This window comes from Magnolia sinica, chromosome 4 (assembly GCF_029962835.1).
Source record: "Magnolia sinica isolate HGM2019 chromosome 4, MsV1, whole genome shotgun sequence".
Taxonomy (NCBI): Eukaryota; Viridiplantae; Streptophyta; class Magnoliopsida; order Magnoliales; family Magnoliaceae; genus Magnolia; species Magnolia sinica.
The window spans coordinates 22,321,728-22,346,659 of NC_080576.1; the positions used below are offsets into that span (position 1 = coordinate 22,321,728).

Sequence of the window (24,932 nt, forward strand, 5' to 3'; positions counted from 1 at the left end):
TCAGCTATACCCAAAAACCCAAAACCCATCTTCTTCTCTTCTTTTTTCTTCCTGAAATCTCCAGTTGAATATCCAGTTATTGTCATTTTACATCTACAATCTTTCTTAGGGTTCTGTACATTGCTTCAATCCGATCGCATTGATATACTTGGAATCTTCCAGGTTGTCCATAAGGGTTTTTGCCAATCTTTCACAGGGTTCTATTTTGAAATTATGCTTCACTTCACCGCACTCTTCTTCTTTTTGAACTCGTGTTTCACTGGAACGGTGACTGTGGGAGGTAAGATTGCAGTGAAATTGACCGGTGAAAATTCACCAAGTGCATGTGAATATTGACCGAGTTCTCTCTTATGGTATGCTCTTATTGTGTAACGATTCGTTGAGAATATTTTGATGTGTTTGTCTTCAGCTAATGGCCGGGAGAATCATCGTATGCTCTTGTGGTGGGGAGATAATATGTTAAAACAATAGGTTTGAGTGTCAGGACTACATATGGAGAGCTTCTATCTAAAATGTGCATAATTATTAAGACTACAGTCTACACTGAAGGATTATGATATTAGAATGATGTGTGAATATATGGCACCACCTTTACGAGTACGTCTAAGTGACATCCCACTGACCGAGCCGCCTCAAACATCAAACTTCATGACTGATCAAGTTAATGTGCCTTTTGAGGATAGAAATCTGGGTGAGTAACGTGACGTTAGTTGGGCAGTTGACCTTAACCTCAAATGTGAATATATGGCACCACCTTTATCTACAAGAGTACATGTGCCTTCATCCTCCACCACCAATAACGAATGTGTACATCTAAGAGACATTCCACTGCCCGAGCCACCTCGAACAACAAACTTGATGACTGGTGAAGTTAATTTGCCTTTCAAGGATAACGCATTCATCAATGCATATCTGTCAGAATATTTGGATTCATTGGATGACCCAACTGAGATAGCCGTTAGACAAACGTTTAAGGACAAGAGCTGGTGCTAGTATGTTTTGACCCAATTTACAATTTGCGAAAACTTCTAATATAGGGTCCTGTACTTATCATCCAAGAGATTCATTGCGATGTGTTTCTAAAATAATTATGAATGGAGGGATCATGCATTTAAGGTGAATAATGCGGAGATATTCAAGATAAGTACTTATACATCCAAACACACGTGGCATGTCATTGATGAAGAGCAATCACCGACAAGCAAGTAATAAGTTAGCCAGCGAGTTGGTTATTAGTCATATTGAGCAATGCATGGGATTAAGGCCGAGTGACATTATATTTGCTATGCATGAGAAATATAATATTCTTATCAGCTATAAGAAGGCACGACGAGCTAAGGAGATCACAATCAAGCGCGTAATGGGATCTTATGAAGACTCTTACAATGAACTCCCAGTCTATTTGCATGAGTTGAGGGCCAACTCAGGGACGGTGACTGTCGTTCTTGCTAACCCACAAACGAATAGGTTCAAGATATGTTTTTTTTTTTTTAATTATTATTATTTCCGGACAGTGCGTTAGAAGTTTTCAAAAGTCTTTGCAAAGGGTGTTGGCTATCGATGGGACGCACCTAAAAGGTAAATACAAGGGTGTTCTATTCATGGCTACGGCTTTCGATGGAGACAATCATATCCTACCAATAGCAATTGGTATCGCGGAATTGGAAAACAATAGAAATTGGAATTGGTTCCTTGCCTCAATTGTAAGTTAGGGTATCTTCCGGGTCTTGTTATTATATCAGACCGCCATTAAGGTTTAATGAAAGAAGTCCCTGAAGTCTTCCAATATGTAATCCATGGCTACTACGCCTATTATATCTACAAAAACTTGGTTGACACATTTAAAAATAAGTCATTGGAAAAGTATTATTGGCAGGCTATAAAGACGTGCAGGAAGGCTACTTTTGAAAAGCTAATACACGATATCGAAATGGCTAACCCCCCAGTACATGCATGTTTTACAAAAATTATATACGAAAGATGGGCATCTTCGCATTTTTCAAAAAAGATTCAACTTGGTCACTACAAATATATTGGAGTGCATTAATGCATTGTTCAAAGAAGCAAGAGAATACCCTGTGATCATACTAATAGAGACGATCAAATCCAAGAAATGTTCTGCAAGAGAAGAGAATCTGCATCATCATTTATTGGACCATTGACACCATAGGCGGATGAACAACTAAAGGGTCTTCTACCAAAGGCGCATGATGTCCATTGTCATGTAATTTCTCAAGATGAGTATCATATTGTGGGAGATTATAATGACACGGTTAAGCTTAGTGAGCTTTCGTGTACATGTCGCAAGTTTGACGTCAAAGGGTTGCCTTGTTTGCAAGTTCTTTCAGCATGTATAAAGTATAATATTCCTCATTATACCTATTGCTCCATATTCTATGTAGCGCAAAATTACTAGATCACATATAATGAATTCATGTACCCAATACGTGATAAGAGCGAATGGCAAATATCAAACGAATTCATAGAGTATTGTGCGAAAATTAAACCACCACGACAGAAGAGGTCAGCCGGAAGATTGAAGAAGACAAGAATTCTTTCGCGGGGAGATGAGCGAAAAACAATAAAGTGCGGAAGGTGCAAAGAAACAGGGTATAATCGATGGAGGTTCAAGTTTCCAATACCAAGCGAATAATATATCGCACTTTCCCTAAAGAGATCCACATTGATGTATTTTTTGTGATGTGCATTAATATATTTTTTGTTTGAATGTAATGTGACGGTGAATGATTTAATTACGAGGCATCTTTAAACATTATTGAAATTGCAGATTTACTACTACAAGTGAGACTTGTAAGTGCCTTAGTAAGTGGCACAAAGTTTGGTGTCACCGAAGGTTCGGTGGCACCGACATTGGCATTCAGTTGCAGCAAAACTTGGCAGTTCGCTTGTTGTCTCATTTTGGCTTACTTCAATGGCACCGAGTATTACCTTCAGTGGCACTGAAGGTGCACTGGATGGGACCAAATTTAGCATTCGGTTGCAGCCGAATTTGGCCACTTGCTTGTTGTCTCATTCAAGCTTTCTTCGGTGACAATCGAATGTAGGTTCGGTGCGACCGAGTACAAGTGAAAATGTGAAAATTCATAAAGTATAGGTCAAAATTAGAGATGGGCATCGAGTCGAGTCGGTCCAGATTGGGTCCAACTCGACTCGGTCTGAAATTTTCAATGCACTAACCGAACTTGATCCGATCCATTGCACTGCTGACCTGACCCGAACCGAGTCTGACTTAATCAGGGAAACTGAGTCAGATCGGGTTAGGTACGGTTCGACTAGAATCTTCCGTCTTTTTTTTTTTTTTTGAAAATTAAAAAAAAAATGATTTTCACCCTTAAAGATTTCGTAGGGCCCACCATAACGTTTATTTTCCATCCAATCTGTTAATAAGGTCACAACTACATGGATTAAGAGGAAAAACAAATTTCATATTGATCTGAAACTTCCGTGACCTCTAAAAGAGTTTCAATGGTAGACATTCAACCCCCCACTACTTTTTGCAGTGTGGTCCACTTGATCTTTAGATCTGTCTTATTTTTCAGCTTAAGCCTTTAGACGAGCCTACCAAATGGATGGACAATTTGGATATAACACATACCTCATGATGGGACCCACAAAACTTGTTGACATTAATACACGGTATGCACCAGCTAGCCTGGTGCGTGGTACACTTGCCAATCCGCTTCCTTTATCTTGAGGCGGATTTCCTGCCAAAGCCTTTCGCACGCAAGGATGCTACGTGGGGCCCAATTCAATGTATATGAGAAATCCATTCCGTCCATCTGTTTTGCAAGTTCATTTTAGGACGTGCCAACTGGGCCACACAAGAAGAAATAGTGGGAATTCAGCTAGCACCATTGAAGCATTCCTCTGGCCATAAAAGTTTTGTATTAGGCTATCTTTCTACTTTTTTCACTTCATCCCATTAGGAATGACCTTATAAACGGATTGGATAGCATATAAACATCAAGGTGGAGCCCAGGAAAGTTTCAACAGTAGGAATTTCTTTCCCCAATTTTCCCTCTCGTGTGACCCACTTTAGTTTTGTATCGTTCTCATTTTTGGTGGCACGTCCTTAAATGAGCTCGCAAAATAGATGGACGGAATGCATTTCTCACATACACCGAAGTTGGCCCCACATAGCATCCTTGCGTAAGAACTTGCCTTTCGCATGAAAATCCGCGTCCCTTTTCCTTTTCCTGTGTCAAAGACTCAGAGCTCGGTGCTCGACACCTTGAGCCGTGAGCTGAGACTGAGAGGACGGATTGGCTACTCCCTCTGCCACCAGCCAATGGCTGGTGGTCAGTGCTCTGTGGACCCCACCATGATGTATTTATTTCATCCATGCCGTCCATCTATTTTTCTAGATCATTTTATGGTATTAAACAAAAAATGAGGTATATCCCAATCTCAAGTGGACAACATTACAGGAAACAGTGTCGAATGAAAATTGTGTGGAACGGATCGGATCGGTCCGGATTGGCCACTGATCCGAACTTGACTCGATGTACGGTCGGATTTGAGTGGGCCTACTTGATCCGACTCGATCCTAGCCTTCGGTTCGGATTGGATCCGTCGAATCGGGTCAGATTCTGCCCAGCTCTAGTCAAAATTCACCGAGTACGTGTGAAATTTGATAGAGTACATGTGAAATTTGACCGAGTACACACCGGTGGCATCGAATTTAGTATTCAATTGTAGCCGAATTAGGCCTTCTGGTTGTTGTCTTATTAAGGCTAAGTTTGGTCCCATTGAGTGTTTCCTTTGGTGGCACCAAAGGTCCACTCAGTGGGACCGAATTTCCCATTCGATTGCAGGCGAATTAGGCTCTTTGCTTGCTATCCATTTTAAGCAACCCTTAGTGGCACTGAAAATATGTTCTACGTGATCGAATACCCTTGAAATACACTCCTTTCATTCATTTCTACTTTAGTGATGCAGGACTGATGCATGAACCAAACATATGAGATCAAGAAGTAGAATTAAGACAATTAACCAAAAAAAAAAAAAAAAACACATGCATTGCCATAATCATCACAAATCCCATGAAAACCAAAAAAACATGTATAATCTTAGTTTAAGTCACCAACATCGTCACACAAGATCATTAAATAAAAATAAACTAGGATCTAATTGATGTAGAGATATCTAATTAGTATAGGGTATAGTCTATTTCAAAATAGAAAATCTAATACAACCTAGGGTAAAAATTAGGATTTGGGTAATTTAGTGTTCACAACCCCAAGTGTAGGGTCGCAATGTAATAATAATCCCGGTAAGACAGAGGTCGAATCCACAAGGACTGAAACTTGTACGTTTCTGAAATTAACTAGAAGTAGAATTAGAAGAAGATGTGAAATTAATTCTGAAGTATTTGAGAGAGTAATTGTGAATAGAGTAATTAAAACTAAGAATTTGAAGGTAGAAACTAGGGTGCCAAGGATCCACTTGTAGTGATCAGGAAGTCCTCTTGCTTGATTCAAGTAACACAATTAGAACTGGAATCCTATCCTATCCAATTGGAAAATATAACAATAAAACCAAATCTGAACTTCCATTAACCTAATTCTCAATGAAAGAGAACTATGATAATTAGAAGGAATTCCATCACCAAACCATGCCCAGGAGACCATGGCAAACAACAGGATTTACCAATCTCATAATCTCAAAGTAGGAGAATTGTGAAGATTAGGAAGGATTCCATCACCCTACCATGCCCAGGGGACGATGGTGAACAATAGAACTTACTAATTTCACAATCTCAAATCAAGAAAAGAAGATACTCAAAGTTATTGCAGATCTACTGTAATTTGAGTCACAATAAACCATTAAAAACTGAAAGAATTCCTTAAATATCAAATTAGAATCCATGAAGTTCAACAAAAACATGAATCAAAGCAATAGAAACATCCCATCACACTACAAGCTTCACCTCTTAGCCCTAGCTAAGAGGTTTAGCCAACCATAGACATGATTGGACCAAAGTCTTTTAAGAAAACATGAAAACAACTATTGAAGAAGAAGAAAAACTCTTGGCGACGACTTCTCCACTCTTTTGCTCCATTCCTTAAACCCTAGAAGATGCCTAGGAACATCCTAGGGAGTCCTATTTATAGTTGTCGAACTTCAACTTTCGCATCTAGTTAGAAAACTCTAGAAACCGCCTCAAATTTACGCAGTTTGCTAAAATGACTTCACTTTGCACAGTTTCCCAAAATAGACTTCACTCTGCACAATTTCACAAAATGACCCAGAGTTTCAGAATATGTTTTTTCAAGATGATTTCAGGTTTCCTTTTCTTCACTGCAAATCTTTGATTCTCTTCAGTCCTCACTTGGTTTTCTTGGATCTTTGACATGTAAATTCTTCAATCTTGGTCTTATAAGATCCATCCCTTGCCTTGGTGATTCTTAAGCATCAAATTCATGCTTTTAGCACCATTTTCAATCTAAGCTCTTAAATTCACCTTGCAATACAAACACTAGTAAAATAGAACATTTAGCATTATCATGTTCATAAAACCAAGATATAAATGGGGGATAATATGCAATATTTGGCCCTCAACATTGGGGAAAGTAGGAAAGTTAGGGATTTTAGGTTTAGGTTTCGGAAATGTAGATAGGTAAAGGAAAGATGGATTTAGGAGAAGATGAAGGCTTAGGTTGAGGAATCGAAGAACTTGAAAAAAATACTTTGATAGAAGGAAAAAAAGAAGATGGTGTAGGGATAGATGGAGACCTTGCACCAATCTCCCCTCCAAATCGTATGGAAGTATCTTCAAATCGCATGAAAATGGAAGAAGAAGAAAGCACGAGCTTTTTCTCTTCTTTAAATTAAAAAAAAAAATCACAAAATCCAATGAGGGAGGTGTTCACACACACACACACACTCTTTTCTAGCTTCAAGAAAGTTCAAAAATTACAATAAACACCCTATTTTGTGAATTTTTACGAAAATATTCCTAATCTAACAAAAATAAACTAAAAACACTCATAATAGTGTCCAAACATAACATAAACAAAAATAAATCCTATAAGCTAATAAAATCTAAGAAAAACTAGTGTGGATGATCCACGATCAATGGTCCGATCATGTGATCCAACGGCCCAATCGTTATGTCCATCCAATCCAACGAACTGGATCACTTCATAAAGCAATCCACTTCATAAAGCAATCCATGTACATCTTCCCGGTATGGGGTCTTCAGCACGATCACAACTACTTGCCTAGCCATAAGGAAATCGGTGTGGCCCGCCTACTCCTCTGATACATAAGCAAGGGTATACGTGACATGATGTCCTCATCATTCAGTCTCTGGGAGATATAAAGAATATCCACACAAAATCAGACATTCTATAAAAGTATATACACATATATAACGCATGAAAATGTCTTTGATCATCATAGAATATCTAATGTATACATATATATATATATATATAAAGCCATTTATAAGGCAGGGCAACCTATACTATTAATCATACATCCATAAACATCCACATAGACAAACAATCACACAACTAGAAAAGATAACAATAAATGACCGAGCTGGTCAAAATAAGTACAACTGTTTTTCCTAGCTCTCTCTCTCTCTCTCTCTCTCTCTCTCTCTCTCTCTCTCTCTCTAAACACAACAACAACAACAACAAAAACTACTCAACAGCTCCTCAACTCTCAGAAGTTGGTCCAGGTGTCGCGACGTCGTCGTCGCGTCAACAAGACAAGTGGGTCACAATGCTTTGGATGGTGTGTTGCATGGACTAGCAAAGTTGCTCCAATCTGGACCGCCGCTCATGATCTGTGTCTGCTACTCCTCAATGTGTGTCATGCGTATGAGTAGATTAAGTACATATGCGAAGGCTGAAGCGGAGGCTGTTGAAGGCCTGGGATCGGCTGGTGGCGCCTTGTCAATATCTGTTGTAGAATCAGCCACCGGAGGATCATTTGGGGCAGAGGAGTCTGAGCTCTGGATGGTGCAAGACCGGCGCGTTGATTGACGTTTATCTTACGGATACATTGTGACGAAGCGCAATGCATAAATCAATAATCCTCAAGCTCTTTGAAGTCGTAATCGAGGGCGATACGATAGATCAATCGCCCAAAAGGAATCCCCGAGTAATTTGACTCAATCGGTGGCAATAAGGACATTCCCATTATTCCATGGGATGTTTTCCCCATTGCAAAGGATTTTAGTCCAGATGACCTATTTTGCCTCATAAGATGAATGTAGCTCAACGGGCCGATCATGGCGTTGTGGTACTTTGACAAAATGATAAATGAGATCGAGCATGATAGCCGTCACTCGGCCCCTATACCTAACCTCAAAAGTCAAGGAGTCCGTATCATTTGGGGGAATGCAACTTAAAAGAAACAACCGAACTAGGTTTGAGTTTACCTGGCACCCAAAAGATAAAATGGAGTCCCACCCCCTTTCAAAGAGAAGCTCATGTATACTACAGGGCTTGAGACCATGGTGTGCCGTAAAGGCCGTTACGTAAAGGTAACAGTGGCAACCGTTATACTTTACAGGGTCGTAACAGCCGTAACAGCCGTTATGGAAAAAAATGACCTGTAATAGCCCCGAAATGGAGCCGTAACAGCCGTTATGGAAAAAAATGACCTGTAATAGCCCCGTAATGGTCCATTATGGGACATATATAGGTTTTTCATACTTTTTAATCAACATTACGGGGCAGATATAAGTTTTTCGAAAGTTTTTTCAATAAATTAAAAGAGTGAGAGAGAGAGAGAGACCGTAACAGCCGTTATGCCCCGTATCGTAAAGGTAACGGTGGTGGTTGTTACGGCCACCGTTACCATTATGGAACACCTTGCTTGAGACACTAGCAGTCTACATCCCGTTTACAAATGACCTAGCGCTTTGTGAAGTGGGAATCAACCGGGTTTGGGGCCGAAGAAGGTCCAGCTGAGGATGGTGGATTGGGACTAGGCAAAGAAGAAGATGGCCATGGTCTCGGAGGTTAGGAGGATCCCCGGCCTCGCTTAGGGGCTAGCATTTTTTTCTTTGCTCTTTTAGGGGAGACCTTATAGTAAGAAGGCTTCAAGAGCCTTTTCGGTCTCCCTTCATATGTAGGAGTAGTTATTGTTGCTTCCTCTTCTTTCTCTATTGTAATAGAGGGTTGTCTCTCCATCTCTTCCATATCCTCCATCACAATAAAGGGTTGCATCTCCACATATTCTTTCCCCTCTTCCTCCTCCTACTAAGTAGATAAGAATATTTACTCGAGGACAAAATAATTCACAAAAGAGTTCACAATTAATATATCAGGGACACAATAGTAGTACGACAAATATCACAAATATATCAAGAATTTTATAAAATATATCACAAAATACTTGACAAAATTGTTCATTGAACATTAAATAGTTTACTTAATACACAAATGCACCTTATGGGAGTCCTCTTCTAACTCCTTTAACCCCCTCCTTCTTCAACTCTTCCTTCTCCATCTTCAACTCTTCCCTCTCCTTTTTCATCCATTCCCTCTCCTCTTTTAACCATTCCCTCTTCTTCTTCAACCATTCCATCTCCTCTTTTAACCCTTCCCTCCCTTTCTTCAACGCTTCCATCTCCTTCTTCAACCATTCCCTCTCCTCTTTTAACCATTTCCTCTCCTTCTTCAATTCTTCCCTCTCCTCTTTTAACCATTTCCTCTCCTTCTTCAGTTCTTCCCTCTCCTCTTTTAACCATTCTCTCTCCTTCTTCAACTCTTCAACCAATTTATATCCCTTACCCTTCTTCTCTCCCTCTCCTTCCCCGTCTTCTTCCTCCTCCTCATCTTTATCTTCCCCATCTTCCTCATCATCATCATTGTCTTCCCCATTTCCCTTTACCGTCCTTTCAATATAACCCGCTTCAATGCCCTATAAAATGTAACAGTGTATACATCAAAGATATAATATATCAAAGATGTATAAAAAATCAATAATCTTTAGCAAGAAAAAAGTGATTGCATGACATCTTACTTCAAACTTTTCACGGATCAAACGAATGGCCTCCGTCTCGAGTTCTTGACTGGTGGGTTCCAAGGTAAGGATAACTTTGGTCTATAAAATAACTTGTTTGAAGCTCACGTATAAAGCCTGTGTGTTAAAATAAGCGACTAAATAGCTTATAATAAATTGACTTACGTCTTCACTCTCAAAGATGTTGTATATTGTGTTGTACCTCCAGCCCTTCCAGCCTCGATATTGAATGAAGCGTGGAATTTGGGAGGAAACATATGAAATCACATAGTCTCTAAGGGCCGGTACTCTCTCAATGGCCCATATCTATTACAATGAAATTGCATAAAATTAAAAAACTTTAGTTTAATACAAACACTGGGTATGTGGAATAAGGAAAGAATCCTTACTTGCAGCGGAAAGATGCAGCCGTAGACATTGTAGGTATTCCCTGTTCTATGTGATGCCTTCACGGCTCCTTCAACCCCTTCACTCATTGTCTTGAATGCCAAACTACCCCAAGGATACCTATTGAACTCTTCTAAAGAGTCAACCAAGTCAATATACTCTGATTTGCAGATAATTTTGGTGTCAGTTCCCCTAATAAACAACTCTACACACATTAATAAGGCAACCTTCACAACATCTTCATGCTTATTGGTGTCAACTATCTTATCAAACACCTCTCCCAGATGTTTCTTTAATATGGGATATTTTTTGTTCAAGTACTTTTCTCTTATTGACTTCTTACTAGTCCCTATTTTGGGTATAGAAAGATCTCCAGTCTTAAGCCCTGTTATAAGGGCGAAATCCATCTCCGTAAATTTCAAAAGCTTCCCCCGTATCTCAAATACAAGATCACCTTTGTGTCTCAAAAAAAGAAAGTGTGACAGAGCTCCTATAAATCTAAATGATGGAATGTCTAACAAGAAAGAAAATGGGGACTTCTTAAATAGACTTAACCTAGTCTCATTCTTTTTTAAACCACTCTTTACTTTATCAAACCACCATCTTAATGAACATTTCGCGGACAGGTTTAGGTTACCGAAATCGCTTCCCTTCTTTAGAAACTCTGCAAAATATATCACAAATAGTTCAAAAGTTCACAATAAAGTTCACCGAAAACAAGTGAATATTCACCAAGTACTTGTACAAATTCACCGTGTACATTTGAAAATTGACCAGGTACTGCAAATTCACCGAGTACAATTGAAAATTGACCGAGTAGAGTTGAAAATTGACCACGTATAGGTGCAAATTAACCGAGTATAGGTGCAAATTCATCAAATAAAGATGCAAATTAACCGAGTACAGGTGCAAATTCATCAAATAAAGATGCAACCAAGTACTTGTAAATTGACCGAGTATAGTGCAAATTAACCGAGTACTTGTGCAATCACTGAGTACATGATGAAAATTGACTGAGTATAGGGTGATCACCGAGTACAGTTGAAAATTGACCGAGTACAAATGAAAATTTGACCGAGTATAGGTATAATCACAAAGTACAGGATGAAAACTGACCGAGTACAGGATTCACCTTTCACCATTTCACTATTTAGAACATCCGTACAGTTTAGAAATGGAAACTAAAGTCACCGAGTACAGTTGAAAATTTGACCGAGTACAGGTATAATCATAGAGTACAGGATTCACCTTTCACCATTTCACTATTTAGAACATCCGTACAGTTTAGAAATGGAAACTAAAGTTTTGAAGGTTTATAGAGGAGAATTTTCCTATTCTATCTCTTCAAATCCTGAATCAAATCCCTCTTCAACGTAACCGGTTTGAAGCAATGAAGAAAACGAAATGGAGATTTCAAGAAGAAAAATGAGGAGACTATTTGAGTAAGAAATACGAAGAGAGGAGACGATTTTAGGAATAAATACGAAGACAAGAAGATGGGTTTTTGGTATAGCAAGGGTATTTTTGTCCGAAAAAAGCTCCAGGGTCTAGAAATGGAAAGTAAAGTCTTGAAGGTTTAGGTAGACTGCTCAGCTGAAAGGAAAGTTTACAAAGGAAAATTTCTCTATCATATAATTCCGCCCAAAATGAGAACCCTTGAAAACCAGTGGCCACCATAGACATCCTGGTCATTTTAATAATCTATACATAAATGAAAAGGGAAATACGAGGAAGAATATCCACATGCACCTTGAATGTTGGAAACACCATTTTTTCACTTTTGATTATGCAGAGTACAACTTTTGTACTATTGTATTCCTAGAATTAGATAAAAGGGCACAGAGGGGCCTTGAAAACCAGTAATCGTCATAGACATCCTGGTCATTCTAATAATCTGTGCAAGGGAATTACTAGGAAAGGATATCTATATGCACCCAGATTGATAGAAACACCACTGTTTCTACTTTTGATTATGCAACAGTACAAATATCGTACCATTGCATACCCCAAAGTAGATAGAAACGGTGTCTATATTATCAAAGGAGCGTGCATAAATAGTGGTGCCCTCACGGTAAATATAAAGAAAAAAAGCATAACTCAGCCTGCATAAAAACTCGGCAAGTGGAACTTTTCGCTGTAAATCATAAGTCCAAGACATGCAAGAAAACAATTTAAGGAGAATCAATGGGGGAAATAATGAAAGAAACCTACTAAACTCTAGGGGTCGATTGGCATTTGGCAACGTGTATTTGAATTCTGGATTCTGACTTAAGAATTGAAATCCTGGTTTTGCATTCTTTTAATTGCATTTGGCAGCAAGGATCTTCGATCGTGTGGAATCCATAAATTATGTTTGACAGCCATGATTTTGACTTAAGGAGCCTCAATGAGAGGAGATGAGAACAGTTATGACAGTTGGAGAGAATTGAAATCCAAGATTTTGTGCCCCACCGTTTCTCTTGGATTTTAAAAAGGGCCCTTTTGAAGATTTTAAATCTTTGTTGGATTTGAAATCTAGGATTTTCAGAGGTTCCAAACATGATTTGGATTGAAAATCCTTGATTACAGTCTCTAACTGCCTAAAATCCATGCAGCTAGATGACTGCTCAAAGGGAGAAGTGATTGGAATATCCAAATCAGCAAGTCAGGGAGTCATACCACTGTCTTGCTGCTGCCTTGAAACTATGAAGGCAGCTCCAATTCCTACCAAAAAAAAAAAAAAAAGAAAAAAAGAAAAAGAAAAACAACAACTTCATAAATAAATGCCAGATCTTTGAAAATTAATTCCTGCCAAAAGAATGGAGTCGATGGAATCTGGCGAAACCTTCTTGTCTTTCACCAACTTTCTCATTGATGATATGTACATCCCTTGCCCAAGTTGTCATGTCTTCAGAAGCCTAATGAAAATATCTTGAGCTTTTTTTTTTGGGAAAGAGAACTGATTTTTTATTTTATTTCTATTTTCAGGCTGCATTTTTGAAACACTGATTGCCACAAATACACGAATCCCTTATATTACCCATAGGTTTTATTGGTCCATCTGCTATAATTTCCAGATTAAAATTAATTGCATTTCCAAAAAAAATTATAATCTGTCTAAAATTATCTAAATAAGAGATTCAAAAGTCTGTTCGTTAAAAATTGGGCATAACTCAACCTGTTTATCAACTCACCGTGATTACCTTTAATGCTGAAGAAAGGCCAAAAGAGGAATAATGAAATAAATCTACTGAACTTTTAAGTGAGAAGTGATTAGAATATCTAAATCGCTAAGTTGGGAGTTTTACCACTGTCTTGCTGCCTTGAAACTGTAGGGGACCTAGAGGCAGCTCCAATCCCTGCAAAATCAAACAAGCAATTTAAGAAAATATAATAAGCCAATTTTTGAAATTTAGTCCAGCCAAAAGAACAGAATCAATGGAATCTGGTGAAACCTTCATCTTCTCTTTCAGCAGCTTTCTCGATGATGGCATCTTCATACCCTGCCAAGTTATAACGTCTTCAGAAGCCCAATGCAAATATCTTTTCAGGGTGCTTTTATTTTAGTGACAGGATCCACCATGATTCAGCCCAATATCATGAAGAGTTCTTTTAGTGAGATAAAATTGTATGCAATTTTTGACTGGCTGAATGATTTTTATCATGAGTCTTATTTATTGCGAGTGGATATTTTTTTACCTTAAAAGCATTTTAAATCGTTTTTTTTCTTAATGAGTTTGATTGAGGAACTTCAACACACAAACACATGAGTAGTGGGATTAAACAATTGGGGTTTTCTTTCTTTCTTTTTTTTCGTTTCTTTTTTTTTTTTTTTCTGAAAGGAGTCAACAAATGTGTAGTCTGAAAATCCTGTGTTCAAATTTTCACAGTGAGCATGCTTTCTTAATTAGAACTTAGAATAGATGCAAATGTCGAGATCAGGAAGCAAATGGATGCATACCAAAGTCAAGCTGTCTTGGAACTATAGAGACAGCTACTTTCCCTATTATCAAACAAATAAGACAAAGTATTAAAGAAAATGAGTGATAAAGCCAAATCAATCCAAAAGAAAGCAATATGTCGAGTTTGGTGAACCTTCAGTTTCTCTTTCAACAACTTTCTTGCCAGAAGCAGTTCCATTCCCTGCAGAATCAAATATAACAGTTTGATCAGGCCAAATCAAAATTCTCTTCTGGGCTTTTCTGTGGACAGCATCCCCTCTGCTACAATTTCAGGAAATTATATGGAATGGATAGGCAAAACTAAATTGATTTCCCTGATAATATAATTTTTATTCCAGCTAGCCACCAAAATATTTAATTTAAAAAAAAAAAAAAAAATGATCAAACAAATTGCATTAGATTTAAAATTTCTTTTTTTTCTTTTCTTTTCTTTCTTCCTTTTTGTTTTTTGGCATGTTGCATCTATATGAGATTATGGTCAAGCCTAAGTGGATGCACGCACAGACATGAACGCATCAATGAACACGAGCACACATACATCAATGAACACGAACACATTACAGTTCCAAGGAGCCATGTGCAATTTATTCCTGAACACGAACACATTACAGTTCCAAGGAGCCATATGCAATTTATTCCATATCATGCACACGAGCACACATGCATGTGCACACACAACGTATGCGTGGATGCACGCGCAGACATGAACACATCAATGGGGAACATCAACTCCATGCGGAGTTGTGTGTGGGGCCCATAGTGCTGCATGTAAGGCATCCAAACCATGCATCAGGTGCACCCCACCATAAAGATGGGACAAACATTGAGCTCCAGCATCAGGTGGGCCATACCACATGAATTTAGAGCTTTTGTGTAGTTTTCCATTTTCAAGTGGTGTGACCCACCTGCTCGGACTGACCGAGTTTTTGGGCCATCACTTTCCTCTGTGTGTGGATTGCAGGGGCACCCATTGGCTGGTTGTCTGTCATACAGATGCCACCATCTTTGCTGTGCCCCAAATCAGGCCGATGCAATAATCAGTGTGCCACAGCAGAGAGAACAATCAACAAGCACCCAAGACCCTACAAATTTGGAATGGGTCCGTAGTGATTTTTGCAAGGCATCCAACCCATCAGAAATGGCGGCCACGCCATTCATGGAACAACACAAAAAGGAGGCCAGTCCAATCATCAGGTGGGCTACAACTTGAAACTTAGGGAGTACTATGAAATGATATTTGAAAATAGAACATTACCAAAGAAAAAGGAATATATCGAACTTATTGAATCTTCAGTTCCTGTCTTTCCTGCTGAGTCAAACACATTAATTTCACAAGGTGAGAATTTAGAGAAGTGTTGGTTGAAAAATATAAGCACCCGAAGAAGTACAATAATCTGGTCTAGGCTCAAATAAAAAAATAAAGAAAAAATGAAAGAGATATTGATTAGGTATCTGCAAGAATCATGAAAACTGACACAATCTGAGCTCTTTAAACCTTGGTAACTTACATGAGTAATTGACCAAGTTTCTAGGTGAATCAAACTCAGGCCACCCTCAAAGTCAAATTGTATCTTCTCTTGATGAGAATTAGCTGGTAGACTATAGTGCATGAAGAAATGAAGGGGTCGTGTTGGGTTCGAAATTGGCTGAGGCTTCTGGAAGAGAGTGCAGGGTGGAGGGAGTTCCCAAATTCCGCATGTTACCTCCATATCTCTCATGCTCAAACCTCAGATCTAATGGTGGAGTTAGAAATCATGTAAGAACGTCTTTGGAACAGATGGGATGGTTCCAAAACGCCACATGCCATATCCTCACACCCCAAACTCAAACCAGGTTTAGTAATGCATAGAGAGAAATTGGAGTTTTACTTAGTTCTGTGCGTTCTGCTGAATCAAACACGACACTTCATGTCTTAAGGCAGAAGTTCTGGAATTAAACGTAGCAAAAAAGAATCAAATTACCTTCACCTTCTATTTCAGCGGCCCTCTTTTTGGAGGCAGCTCGGTTCCCTGATCAATCACATACACTACTTTTAGGAGTCTTAAAGCCAATATTCTATTTTCTTCTCTTTATTTATTTATCTATTTATTTGTTTCTTCGCATGGCGTGCACATGTGTCTGTGGGTTGTGGTGCGTATGTTTTGGGAGAGAAGGGGCGGGGGGTTGGGGTGACTCAGGTTCCAAAACAGTATAGAAGAAATGAACAATTTGAATTTATACAACCTTTAGGCCGCCCTCTCTTTCTAGGATTCTGATGGGATACAGCTCCATTTCCTGCCAAATCAAGCATAACATTCACGTTGTGAAGGGATACAGCTCCATTTCCTGCCAAATCCACGTTGTAATGGGATACAGGTCCATTTCCTGCCAAATCAAACACAACATTCTTAGAACAAACCAAAAATTTCAGTCAAAAGGAGAATAGTTTTAGCTCAATAAACCTTCATTTTCTCTTTCTTCCACCATAAGATTAGCAGAAACTTCTTGACCCATATCATTGGCAGAAGCTTCATTCCCTGCCAGACGGTTTTCAAGAACTCAATCAAGCAGTATTAAAAATCTCTCAGAGTTGACTCAACTCAATACAGACAAAGGTCAAGTTTCCTTCCCTTTTCTCTTTTATTTTCATTCTAACAGGTAAATGCAAAAGTAATGGAAACAAATTTGAAAGCCAACAACTTTAGTATCTTTAACCTTCATTTACTCTTTCTGCATCTGTGGGAGAATTTGGGGGGTCTTCACGCTCTGTTTCTTCCTCTGCAGCAACTTTTGGAGGCTCCTTCAACAGTCTCAACCGCTCTGAGGGAGTCTGAAGCAGCTCTTTTCTCTCAATGTATTCAAAAAGCGTAAGGCCAAACAGATCAAGGTTCACACGACTATATCCAAATGTTAGGATTCACAGTCTAGGATCCTGAAACTTCGACATGGCACGTGTTGCTCTCGTGGATCAAAGGGGCAAAGAGAAGGTGACCAAAGAAAACGTGACCAACCAAAAAATATAGGATTGGGTGTCCAGGGTTTGCATAACTTAGACAGATTGACATGCAGGTGACAGCTGAGACGTCAAACACACTGAATGCGGAAAACCTGACATGCAGGAACCTCAGTACAATTATATGTGATGATGAAGATATACCACCATTTCAATAATAGTTCTTAGAAGCAAGGGATATTTAAAAACGTGTTCAATCTGGATCCTTTTATAAATCAATATAACTACATAAATCGTATGTAAATGATAGCAAGAAAAGACGAGGAAAATAAACTGAGCTTTTCGCGCAAAAGGATGTCATGTGTCTGAAATGGGAATTTCGAAAATGAGTCTAGAATTTTAGGGGATTGTAACTGGATTCTAAACATAAAGTTATATATATATATATATATAACAACAACTTTTTGGTAAAAAATCCTAATTGACTCTGAGACACAATAGTATTGTTGAACATAATACCTAGAAGAATGTTAGGACAATCAAAGATTGACTAGGAAATCTGCTGAGTCAACACAGCTTGTTCAACCTCTATCTGGGATCCAATCCCGCAAATAAATGATTCTTTATAGAACTGTCCCTGACATTGACTCAAAAGAACATGCACATCTGATAACTACAAAAGATTAGTGAATTTTGAGAAAAGTTTTTGAAACAGCACCATGCTGGACAGGTCTTGTGAGATTTCTATACGATTTTTGGCAAAACAAGCGAAAATCCTGCTAGGGCAGTTCACTGCGAACATGAAGGATATTCTCTGCGCCATCCCTTTTCATTCGCTCGATCAATCCGGTTTTGTAACATTACAATTTCTCTGTCAATCCACTGAAAATCAACCAGTAATCATAACAGAACCATAAACAACTGATGATAAATTATTGCAGATGTGCCAGACTTGAAATCAAACATTATTTTTAAAGCAACAGAGAAAGGGCCAAATTGATGATCGGTAACAACTCGAAAATCAGCATACAATGATTCCTTCTTTTATTTCTATTTTTATTTTTGAATGGCATACGAAGATTACATCCTAATCAAACATTTGAAGTAAGGCGATTGATCAACAAAATTTACTGTCTTAACATGAGAAAATTCAATCCTGCTGTGGCTTGCTTCAATCCATGAAACCAAAATTTTGCAGCTAATGAGAAATGAAGAGACATAATTGTCACAGTTTCTTAAGGGGAATCAAGGTACATACGTGATTGGTCAAATCCTCATGTATGATTTTTGCCTTCTCATCCAGCTCTCCCTGTGGAAAGCCAACAGCAAGATAGTATTATTAGTTTGAGTATTAATAAGAAAATCGAGTATGTGAATATACATGCCATGTTACGTGTGTGCAGGTATCAAGTTCTACATGGGACATAGAACTTAGTCATGTCAACTTCCAAGAAGAAAGTTCTCAGTTATGGCTGTGTTAATGGGTTTGAAAAGTAGAGTATGGGCAATTTCATAAATGTCTAAAAACTAAAGTAGAAAATACAACAAACTTTTGACAGTAATTAATTAATTCAAAGGTATAGAACCTACATGATGGAAAAGAATGCAGGTGAATGATAAAAAGAACATAACACAAAAGGCCCTTGCCCATCTACATGGCTGCGACGAGCCAATATATACATTGCTAGTTAAGAATATGTAAGATCTTATAATCAAATATTTTCCAAATGTGGGATAACATCTTTTGTTTTGGATGGGACCAATGGGCACAACAAGAGAATCAGACTAATAAAAGATATTATATTTTATTGACCACCGAAGAGCAATAACAAAAGTAATGAGCCACTTAAAATTGAAACCACAACCGTTTTTGGATTGTGTAGCATACTACCATTGATGCAGTGTCTTTGAAGTATCAATACCCAACTGTCAAATCCACATCAATACATGATTAATCTAAAATGCAAAATTTTAAAAAAAAAAAAAAAAAGCTTTCCTATCTAATTGCTCACTAGCTTGGTGTCCCGTAAAGGTAACAGTGGCAACTGTTACACATTAGGGGATCATAACGGCTGTTATGAAAAAAATTAAAAAATTTAAAAAATGACCCATTATGGGGCAGATACAAGTTTTTTGGTTTTTTTCCAATTTAAAAAAAGAGAGAGAGACCGTAACGGCTGTTACAACTCATATTGTAAAGGTAATAGTAGTGGCCGTTACGGCCACCATTACCATTACGGAATACCTTGCTTGTAGAAAGAAAATTTTGCTCTGAAGATTCATAGTCTTAATGTTGTGAAGTGACCTATAGTTGATCATGATATCATGAAAATAGAAGCTTTTTTTTTTTTTTAAAGACATTTCAATTTTAAAAATAAATAAATGAATTGCTAATGGAAGTGAGCTTACCACAGTGGGCCTTTTAAGATGGCCTTCTTTCATTCTGTAACGTAGATCCTCACATTCTTCCTGTGACCACAAACATGCAACAAAGAGCAATTCTAAGAGATGGTGCTTGCATGGGCATTGATATGTACTAGTTCTAGTGATTTATCATAGACAGATTCTACAACCTAATGTCGTCACATACAAAAGATCAATAAAAATCTGCAAACATATACTGATAGCAGGCTTAAAAACCCACAACATGATGAAGAAAAAAATGTTGAGGAATTCATGTATTGTACACCCTTAAGGAAGGGTATGGTGGAATCTTTCGAAAAAAGGCAAGCAAATGGTGGAGTGAAATAATTTCCATAGTAAACAAATGGACAAATGGACCAAATGGCTTTTGCATGGAATGATGTCCTAAATTTCTCATTGATTCTGTCTTTCGTTCTGAGATATAGACAGTGTGTGTGTGTGTGTGTGTGTGTATATATATATAGGCCAGTCAACCAACACATAAGAAATTCTACAGAAATGCAATTTGATTTCATACTCGGAATCAACTAAACTGAGTCGCTCTAGCTGAGTTCCAAGTCAATTAATTTGGTAGCTTATGAAAAATGAGATCAACTGTTGAGTTTACTTGCCACAATATCTTTAAAACATAAGCAATCGGTGACAACATTTACCTCGGAGAAGTCATCGTCTGATACCATGCAAATGCGAATATCCTTCATCAGATTGGACACCTTCAGGACAATATCTGTACTAATCTCTCCTGTCTTGTAAGACTCAGAAGCCCTCTTTATGCCTGAGAAGATAAAACAGAAATCAAAAGCTGCAAATCCGAGAACAGAAATGAATTCCAATCAAAGCGTATCAAAAATGAAGTGTGATCATACTAACCAGTAATTTGCACAAGCTGAAAATACGTTTTTGGCAAATAGAAGCCATTGGGATCAGATTTGACTCTTACGAAGCAATCCATCACTTTATTTTCAAATGTCTCCAGGTTCTTCAGAAACTCCTCAACCAAACTCCTCCTCAAGTAAACTAGCTTTATGTTGTTTGCTGTGATAGAGGCAAAACAGTTTTTATGAGCTTCAGAAACCTTTTCCTTCAACTCATTCAGCCCTGAAATGTGAGTTTTTACTTCAGATCTTGACCTCTGTGGCCTATTGCATGCCACTGTAGCGTCCTCGTCTTCTGAGACATCAGGAGATCCATTATCCGATTTCTGATTTTCAGCAAAATGGGATTCCAACAAACCAGAGATCCTAAGGCGGCTAAATGACTTCCTTCCGAAAAGCAAGCGCAAATTCTCGTCACATATCACCTTCTTTTTTTTCTGTGGATGACGAAGCTTGTTCTCATGTATGTAACTGTGTATGATGTCATAGACTTCATCCTGGGAGAAAGGTTTGTCTACATTTCTACCAATAGATCTGAGGAAATCTATGAGTTTAGCTGACCCCCAACCACTGAACTCCTTTCTTCTGGATGTATACTTCTTTCTTCCCGTCTTCGTCCAAACATCTTGTTCTGCGAATTTTCCAATTAATGGAAACTCATCATCACTTTTTTGGTCCATTTTACCAACATCAAAGATTAAATCCCTTTCATCTTCAGAGAGTTCCTCATAGTTCTCACCCTTCTTCAATAGGGCATCTGCAGCATGAAGATCTTGAACTGATAAGCCTTCATGCTGCTTTATCAAATCCCAGTATTCCTTAAACAAAAATTCATACGTCTCTGTGTCATTAAAATCCACTTTACCCTGAAAAGAGCAAGATAAAGCCAACAAAGAAGGACAATATCAGACGGCATCAGAAACTTATCACAGGGATGAAAGTAGCATAAGACAGTAAAGAAATTACAACAGCTCGATTGAGAGCATACACCATCGGAATCGACATCCAGGTTTTCTTCTATCAGTAGAGCAAGTCTTAAGCAGTTAGTGCAGAAGCCTTTTTTCCTTTTAACATGCACAACCGCTGCAGCTCTTGTACATGCTCGGCAAACTGAGTTTGGACAGCAGAAGCATTGAAGCTTTGAGCTTTTATGGCAGATAAGGCAGGAATGCCAACCTATCACATCAAATTTCTCATGCTAGTAAATGGTCCTGTTTCTTCTATCATGTAAAATTTCAGCCTAGTAAATGCCAACCTATTACTCATGCTAGCAAATATACCTTGAAGCTTTTAGCTTTTATGGCAGATAAGACATTTATACCAACCTATCGCATTAAATTTCTAATGCTAATTAATGGTGTTGTTTCTCATGATATCTTCAATGGAGTAGGCATTAATCATGCTCATTTTTTCTTCTATCGAAATTGAAAGTAATTGAATCTATTGAACAAACAGAGATTATATACCCCCAAAAGGCCCATGTTAGGAGGTAAGTGAAAGAAAATGAGTGCCAGGTATGACAGATTCAAACTTAAAACGAATCCATTCAAAGGAAGCAAGCATATGGAGTAGGAAGAGGCTTACTACAAGTCCATCGATTGCCCGTCTCCAAGAATGTGGAATCCTTGCCCACACATTCAGGATGATAAGCTTTAAGACAACATCTGATAAACAATAGCATCTTGTTAATTAAACATGGGAATAGTAGATAAGCAACTCCCATGCCAATCATGGGAAGAATAAAAGTTTTTTTTTTTTTTTTTTGAGAGGTGGAAGTATAAAAGATTTCATTTCACAGAGACTAGACATGCTAAATGAGATATAAAAATAAAACAAAACAGCTCAATAAGCAGAAAATAAGCATGATTAAGCATTGACTAATAAACACATCGAAAGTCACATCAGATCACATTACGAAGGCCAGATGCATTGAATCATACATCTGAGAGAAAATAATTATTTAAAAATATTTATAACATTAAAAATACACAAAAGTCTGAAATAAATAGATTATGAACTTATGGTCAAAACTATCTAGCATTCCACATCAAATTCAGTCAAGTGCTAACATTTCGAGGCATTTCGATGTAATAACAGATTGTACAAAGCATCTAGACTGATCAAACATTGTAAAGAAGCTTGTCTCAGTATGACATCTACAAGCTATTTCATTTCCCTCATCCATGAGATAAGACAAACTACGAAACCATCGTACATCACTAAACAGTGTCCCCTTTCATTTTTCACATGTTTATATGATTTATGTATGACTTCTGTCACAGGTTTTAAGATGAATTTGAAACATTTGCTATAGGGTTTAAATCAAATCAAATGACTTGCATCCTGAATTATAGAGCCTCACCGCACATTGCCAAGATACCTCCATGCTGCATATGGGATTTGAAGGTACCAAGAAGGGAAATTGCATTACATCCCATGTTCATGACTCAAACAACTCTCTACTTAACAGCAAAAATCAAGGGATCTGGACAAGTTAAAGAAATAAAGGAACCTTCTACCATAAAAATGAACATTTTTTTTTAAATGTCAAAATGGAACAATTACAAAATTGATCAAGGCAATGGATAAGAGTTGCCTGTACAAATAGAAGAACTATGGACCCCTTCTCTTTCAAGAGAATCTGTGATGGAATTAGCCTCTCCATGGATTTAACGAAAACTAATTTCCACAGGCCTAGACATCAATTTTAGGTCATTTAGAATAAGGGGGAGAAAGGGCCACCTCCCTGAAACCCAAGAAATCATAGCTGTGGAATCTCCCTACAGCAGGTCCACTCCACTGTCAAAGATCTCAAGCCCTAGTTTTAAAAGCCAACAATTCCAACATTCGAGTTTCCAACCCCCATCGGCTCCAAAAAGGAGGATATGATTGCACCATGCACATCCTTAGAATTCCTTCTATTCCAAAAGTACTCGGGTTACACAGATTCTGTTGATATAAATTTGCAATGGCCCAAGTGGGGAGGGACCCAAATCACACTTTATTTGGAATACACTTATACCTTCTTGATAATCCCGTAACATTCATGGAGAAGGTCAGAAAGAGGGATTCCCTTGGAAATGTTCGAGACACTTCCCAACTGTCAAAGAAAGCTTCGTCCACGCAACAAAGTGGATCAGGCTTGATGATTTGCCTTACTTTTTTGTGTGTGTGTGTGCGCGCGCGCATGTTCCAAATTCTCCACATTATAGCATCAGGGAGAATTCGGCACAAGATTTTTCCTCGAGGTTTGAAAGCTGCACCATTCCATCGACCACCAAGCTCCATGGCACCCTCTCAATTTCAAATACACCAAGGAAACTTGTCCTGATATACCAAGCCACCTCACATCCACAGATTCCAATTCCTTCTTGCTCATAACACAAAAAATGTTGACCTCTTAACTCAGCAACCACTCAGATGAAGTGCCATAGAACAAAAAAGGAAAAGAAATTAAGAAGGGAACAAAGAGAGAACTCTAGAAAAAGATTTCCAAACAAAAATACATCGTAAACAGCAAGAAGAACAATTCAATTTGCAGTTCTTTTTTTTCTGGGCTGGTAGCTAGGATCATACCAAGATTGCGACATCGAGCAACATCTACAAACTCAACCTCAAGACGCAAACTAGAACAAATGAAGAAAAGACAGAACAAGAAATAAGGAAAAACAAAAAGAAAAAAACAAAAAAAAGAAAAGAAAAAGAAAAAAGGAGGCCCATTTTATTCCTCAATTCGGCTTGAATCTCGCAAGCACCAGATGCAGGAATGTGCATAGAAACTTGAATTCATGCACAACTCCAAACAAAAAAAAAAAGACCCCACATACAGATAGATCTTCAAAATCTGAAGCTCCATGAAAAATCAAGCTACTAAATACACCAAAGAAAGACAGGTCTTGCAACTACACCAGACCAAAGAATGTCCAGGTCCAGCTCATCAGTAAGGACTTGAGTCCAGGCCAGGCGCAGCCCCATGAACTAACCAAACGCCCAGCCCACAAGCCAAAGAATCGGTATTAAATGAGCCCATAAGGCCAGGCCTGCTTGTTGGGCCTTCAGGATATGCAAGCCTAGGTCCACCGGCCTTAGTTATCGGGCCAAAACATGTTGGGAAACCACACACCTTTCCTTTCTATGATGCAAATCAATGGGATTAATAATATAAAATATTTAATAGATAATAATGATTTCCAATGCAAGCAAGCAAATCATCAAACAGGTAGTGCAAGAGACAAAAAAAATTACGTGGAAAACTCTTTGATGTGAAGGGAAAAAACCATGAGACCTAGTTCAGCACAAATCCACTATGTTAAAAATAATGGAAATACAATCATCAAGAGACCAACATCTCTTGGATATCCAAATACA

General features: G+C 38.2%; 1 protein-coding gene across 9 annotated transcripts in view; it reads right to left on the reverse strand.

The window, feature by feature from the left end:
* Positions 1–24,932, reverse strand: part of LOC131242759 (uncharacterized protein At5g08430-like) — a 28,964-nt gene that overhangs the window by 1,947 nt on the left and 2,085 nt on the right. For 2 of the 9 annotated variants that reach the window (XM_058241606.1, XM_058241610.1), the window contains exons 2-21: positions 22,149–22,228; positions 21,553–21,740; positions 20,560–21,430; positions 20,343–20,464; positions 19,675–19,734; positions 18,524–18,574; positions 18,077–18,147; positions 17,028–17,179; positions 16,775–16,849; positions 16,557–16,697; positions 16,295–16,342; positions 15,589–15,639; positions 14,467–14,514; positions 14,333–14,374; positions 13,827–13,874; positions 13,680–13,730; positions 10,395–11,056; positions 10,171–10,311; positions 10,006–10,086; positions 9,429–9,903 (exon numbers count right to left, since the gene is read on the reverse strand). In XM_058241606.1, the coding sequence (XP_058097589.1) occupies positions 9,430–9,903; positions 10,006–10,086; positions 10,171–10,311; positions 10,395–11,056; positions 13,680–13,730; positions 13,827–13,874; positions 14,333–14,374; positions 14,467–14,514; positions 15,589–15,639; positions 16,295–16,342; positions 16,557–16,697; positions 16,775–16,849; positions 17,028–17,179; positions 18,077–18,147; positions 18,524–18,574; positions 19,675–19,734; positions 20,343–20,464; positions 20,560–21,430; positions 21,553–21,740; positions 22,149–22,228 (3,457 nt within the window). In that variant the 3' untranslated portion in view covers position 9,429. Of the gene's footprint in view, positions 1–9,428; positions 9,904–10,005; positions 10,087–10,170; positions 10,312–10,394; positions 11,057–13,679; positions 13,731–13,826; positions 13,875–14,332; positions 14,375–14,466; positions 14,515–15,588; positions 15,640–16,294; positions 16,343–16,556; positions 16,698–16,774; positions 16,850–17,027; positions 17,180–18,076; positions 18,148–18,523; positions 18,575–19,674; positions 19,735–20,342; positions 20,465–20,559; positions 21,431–21,552; positions 21,741–22,148; positions 22,229–22,926; positions 23,644–24,932 lie in introns of those variants that run through there. The other 7 variants (XM_058241608.1, XM_058241607.1, XM_058241611.1 and 4 more) reach the window with 7 other exon arrangements.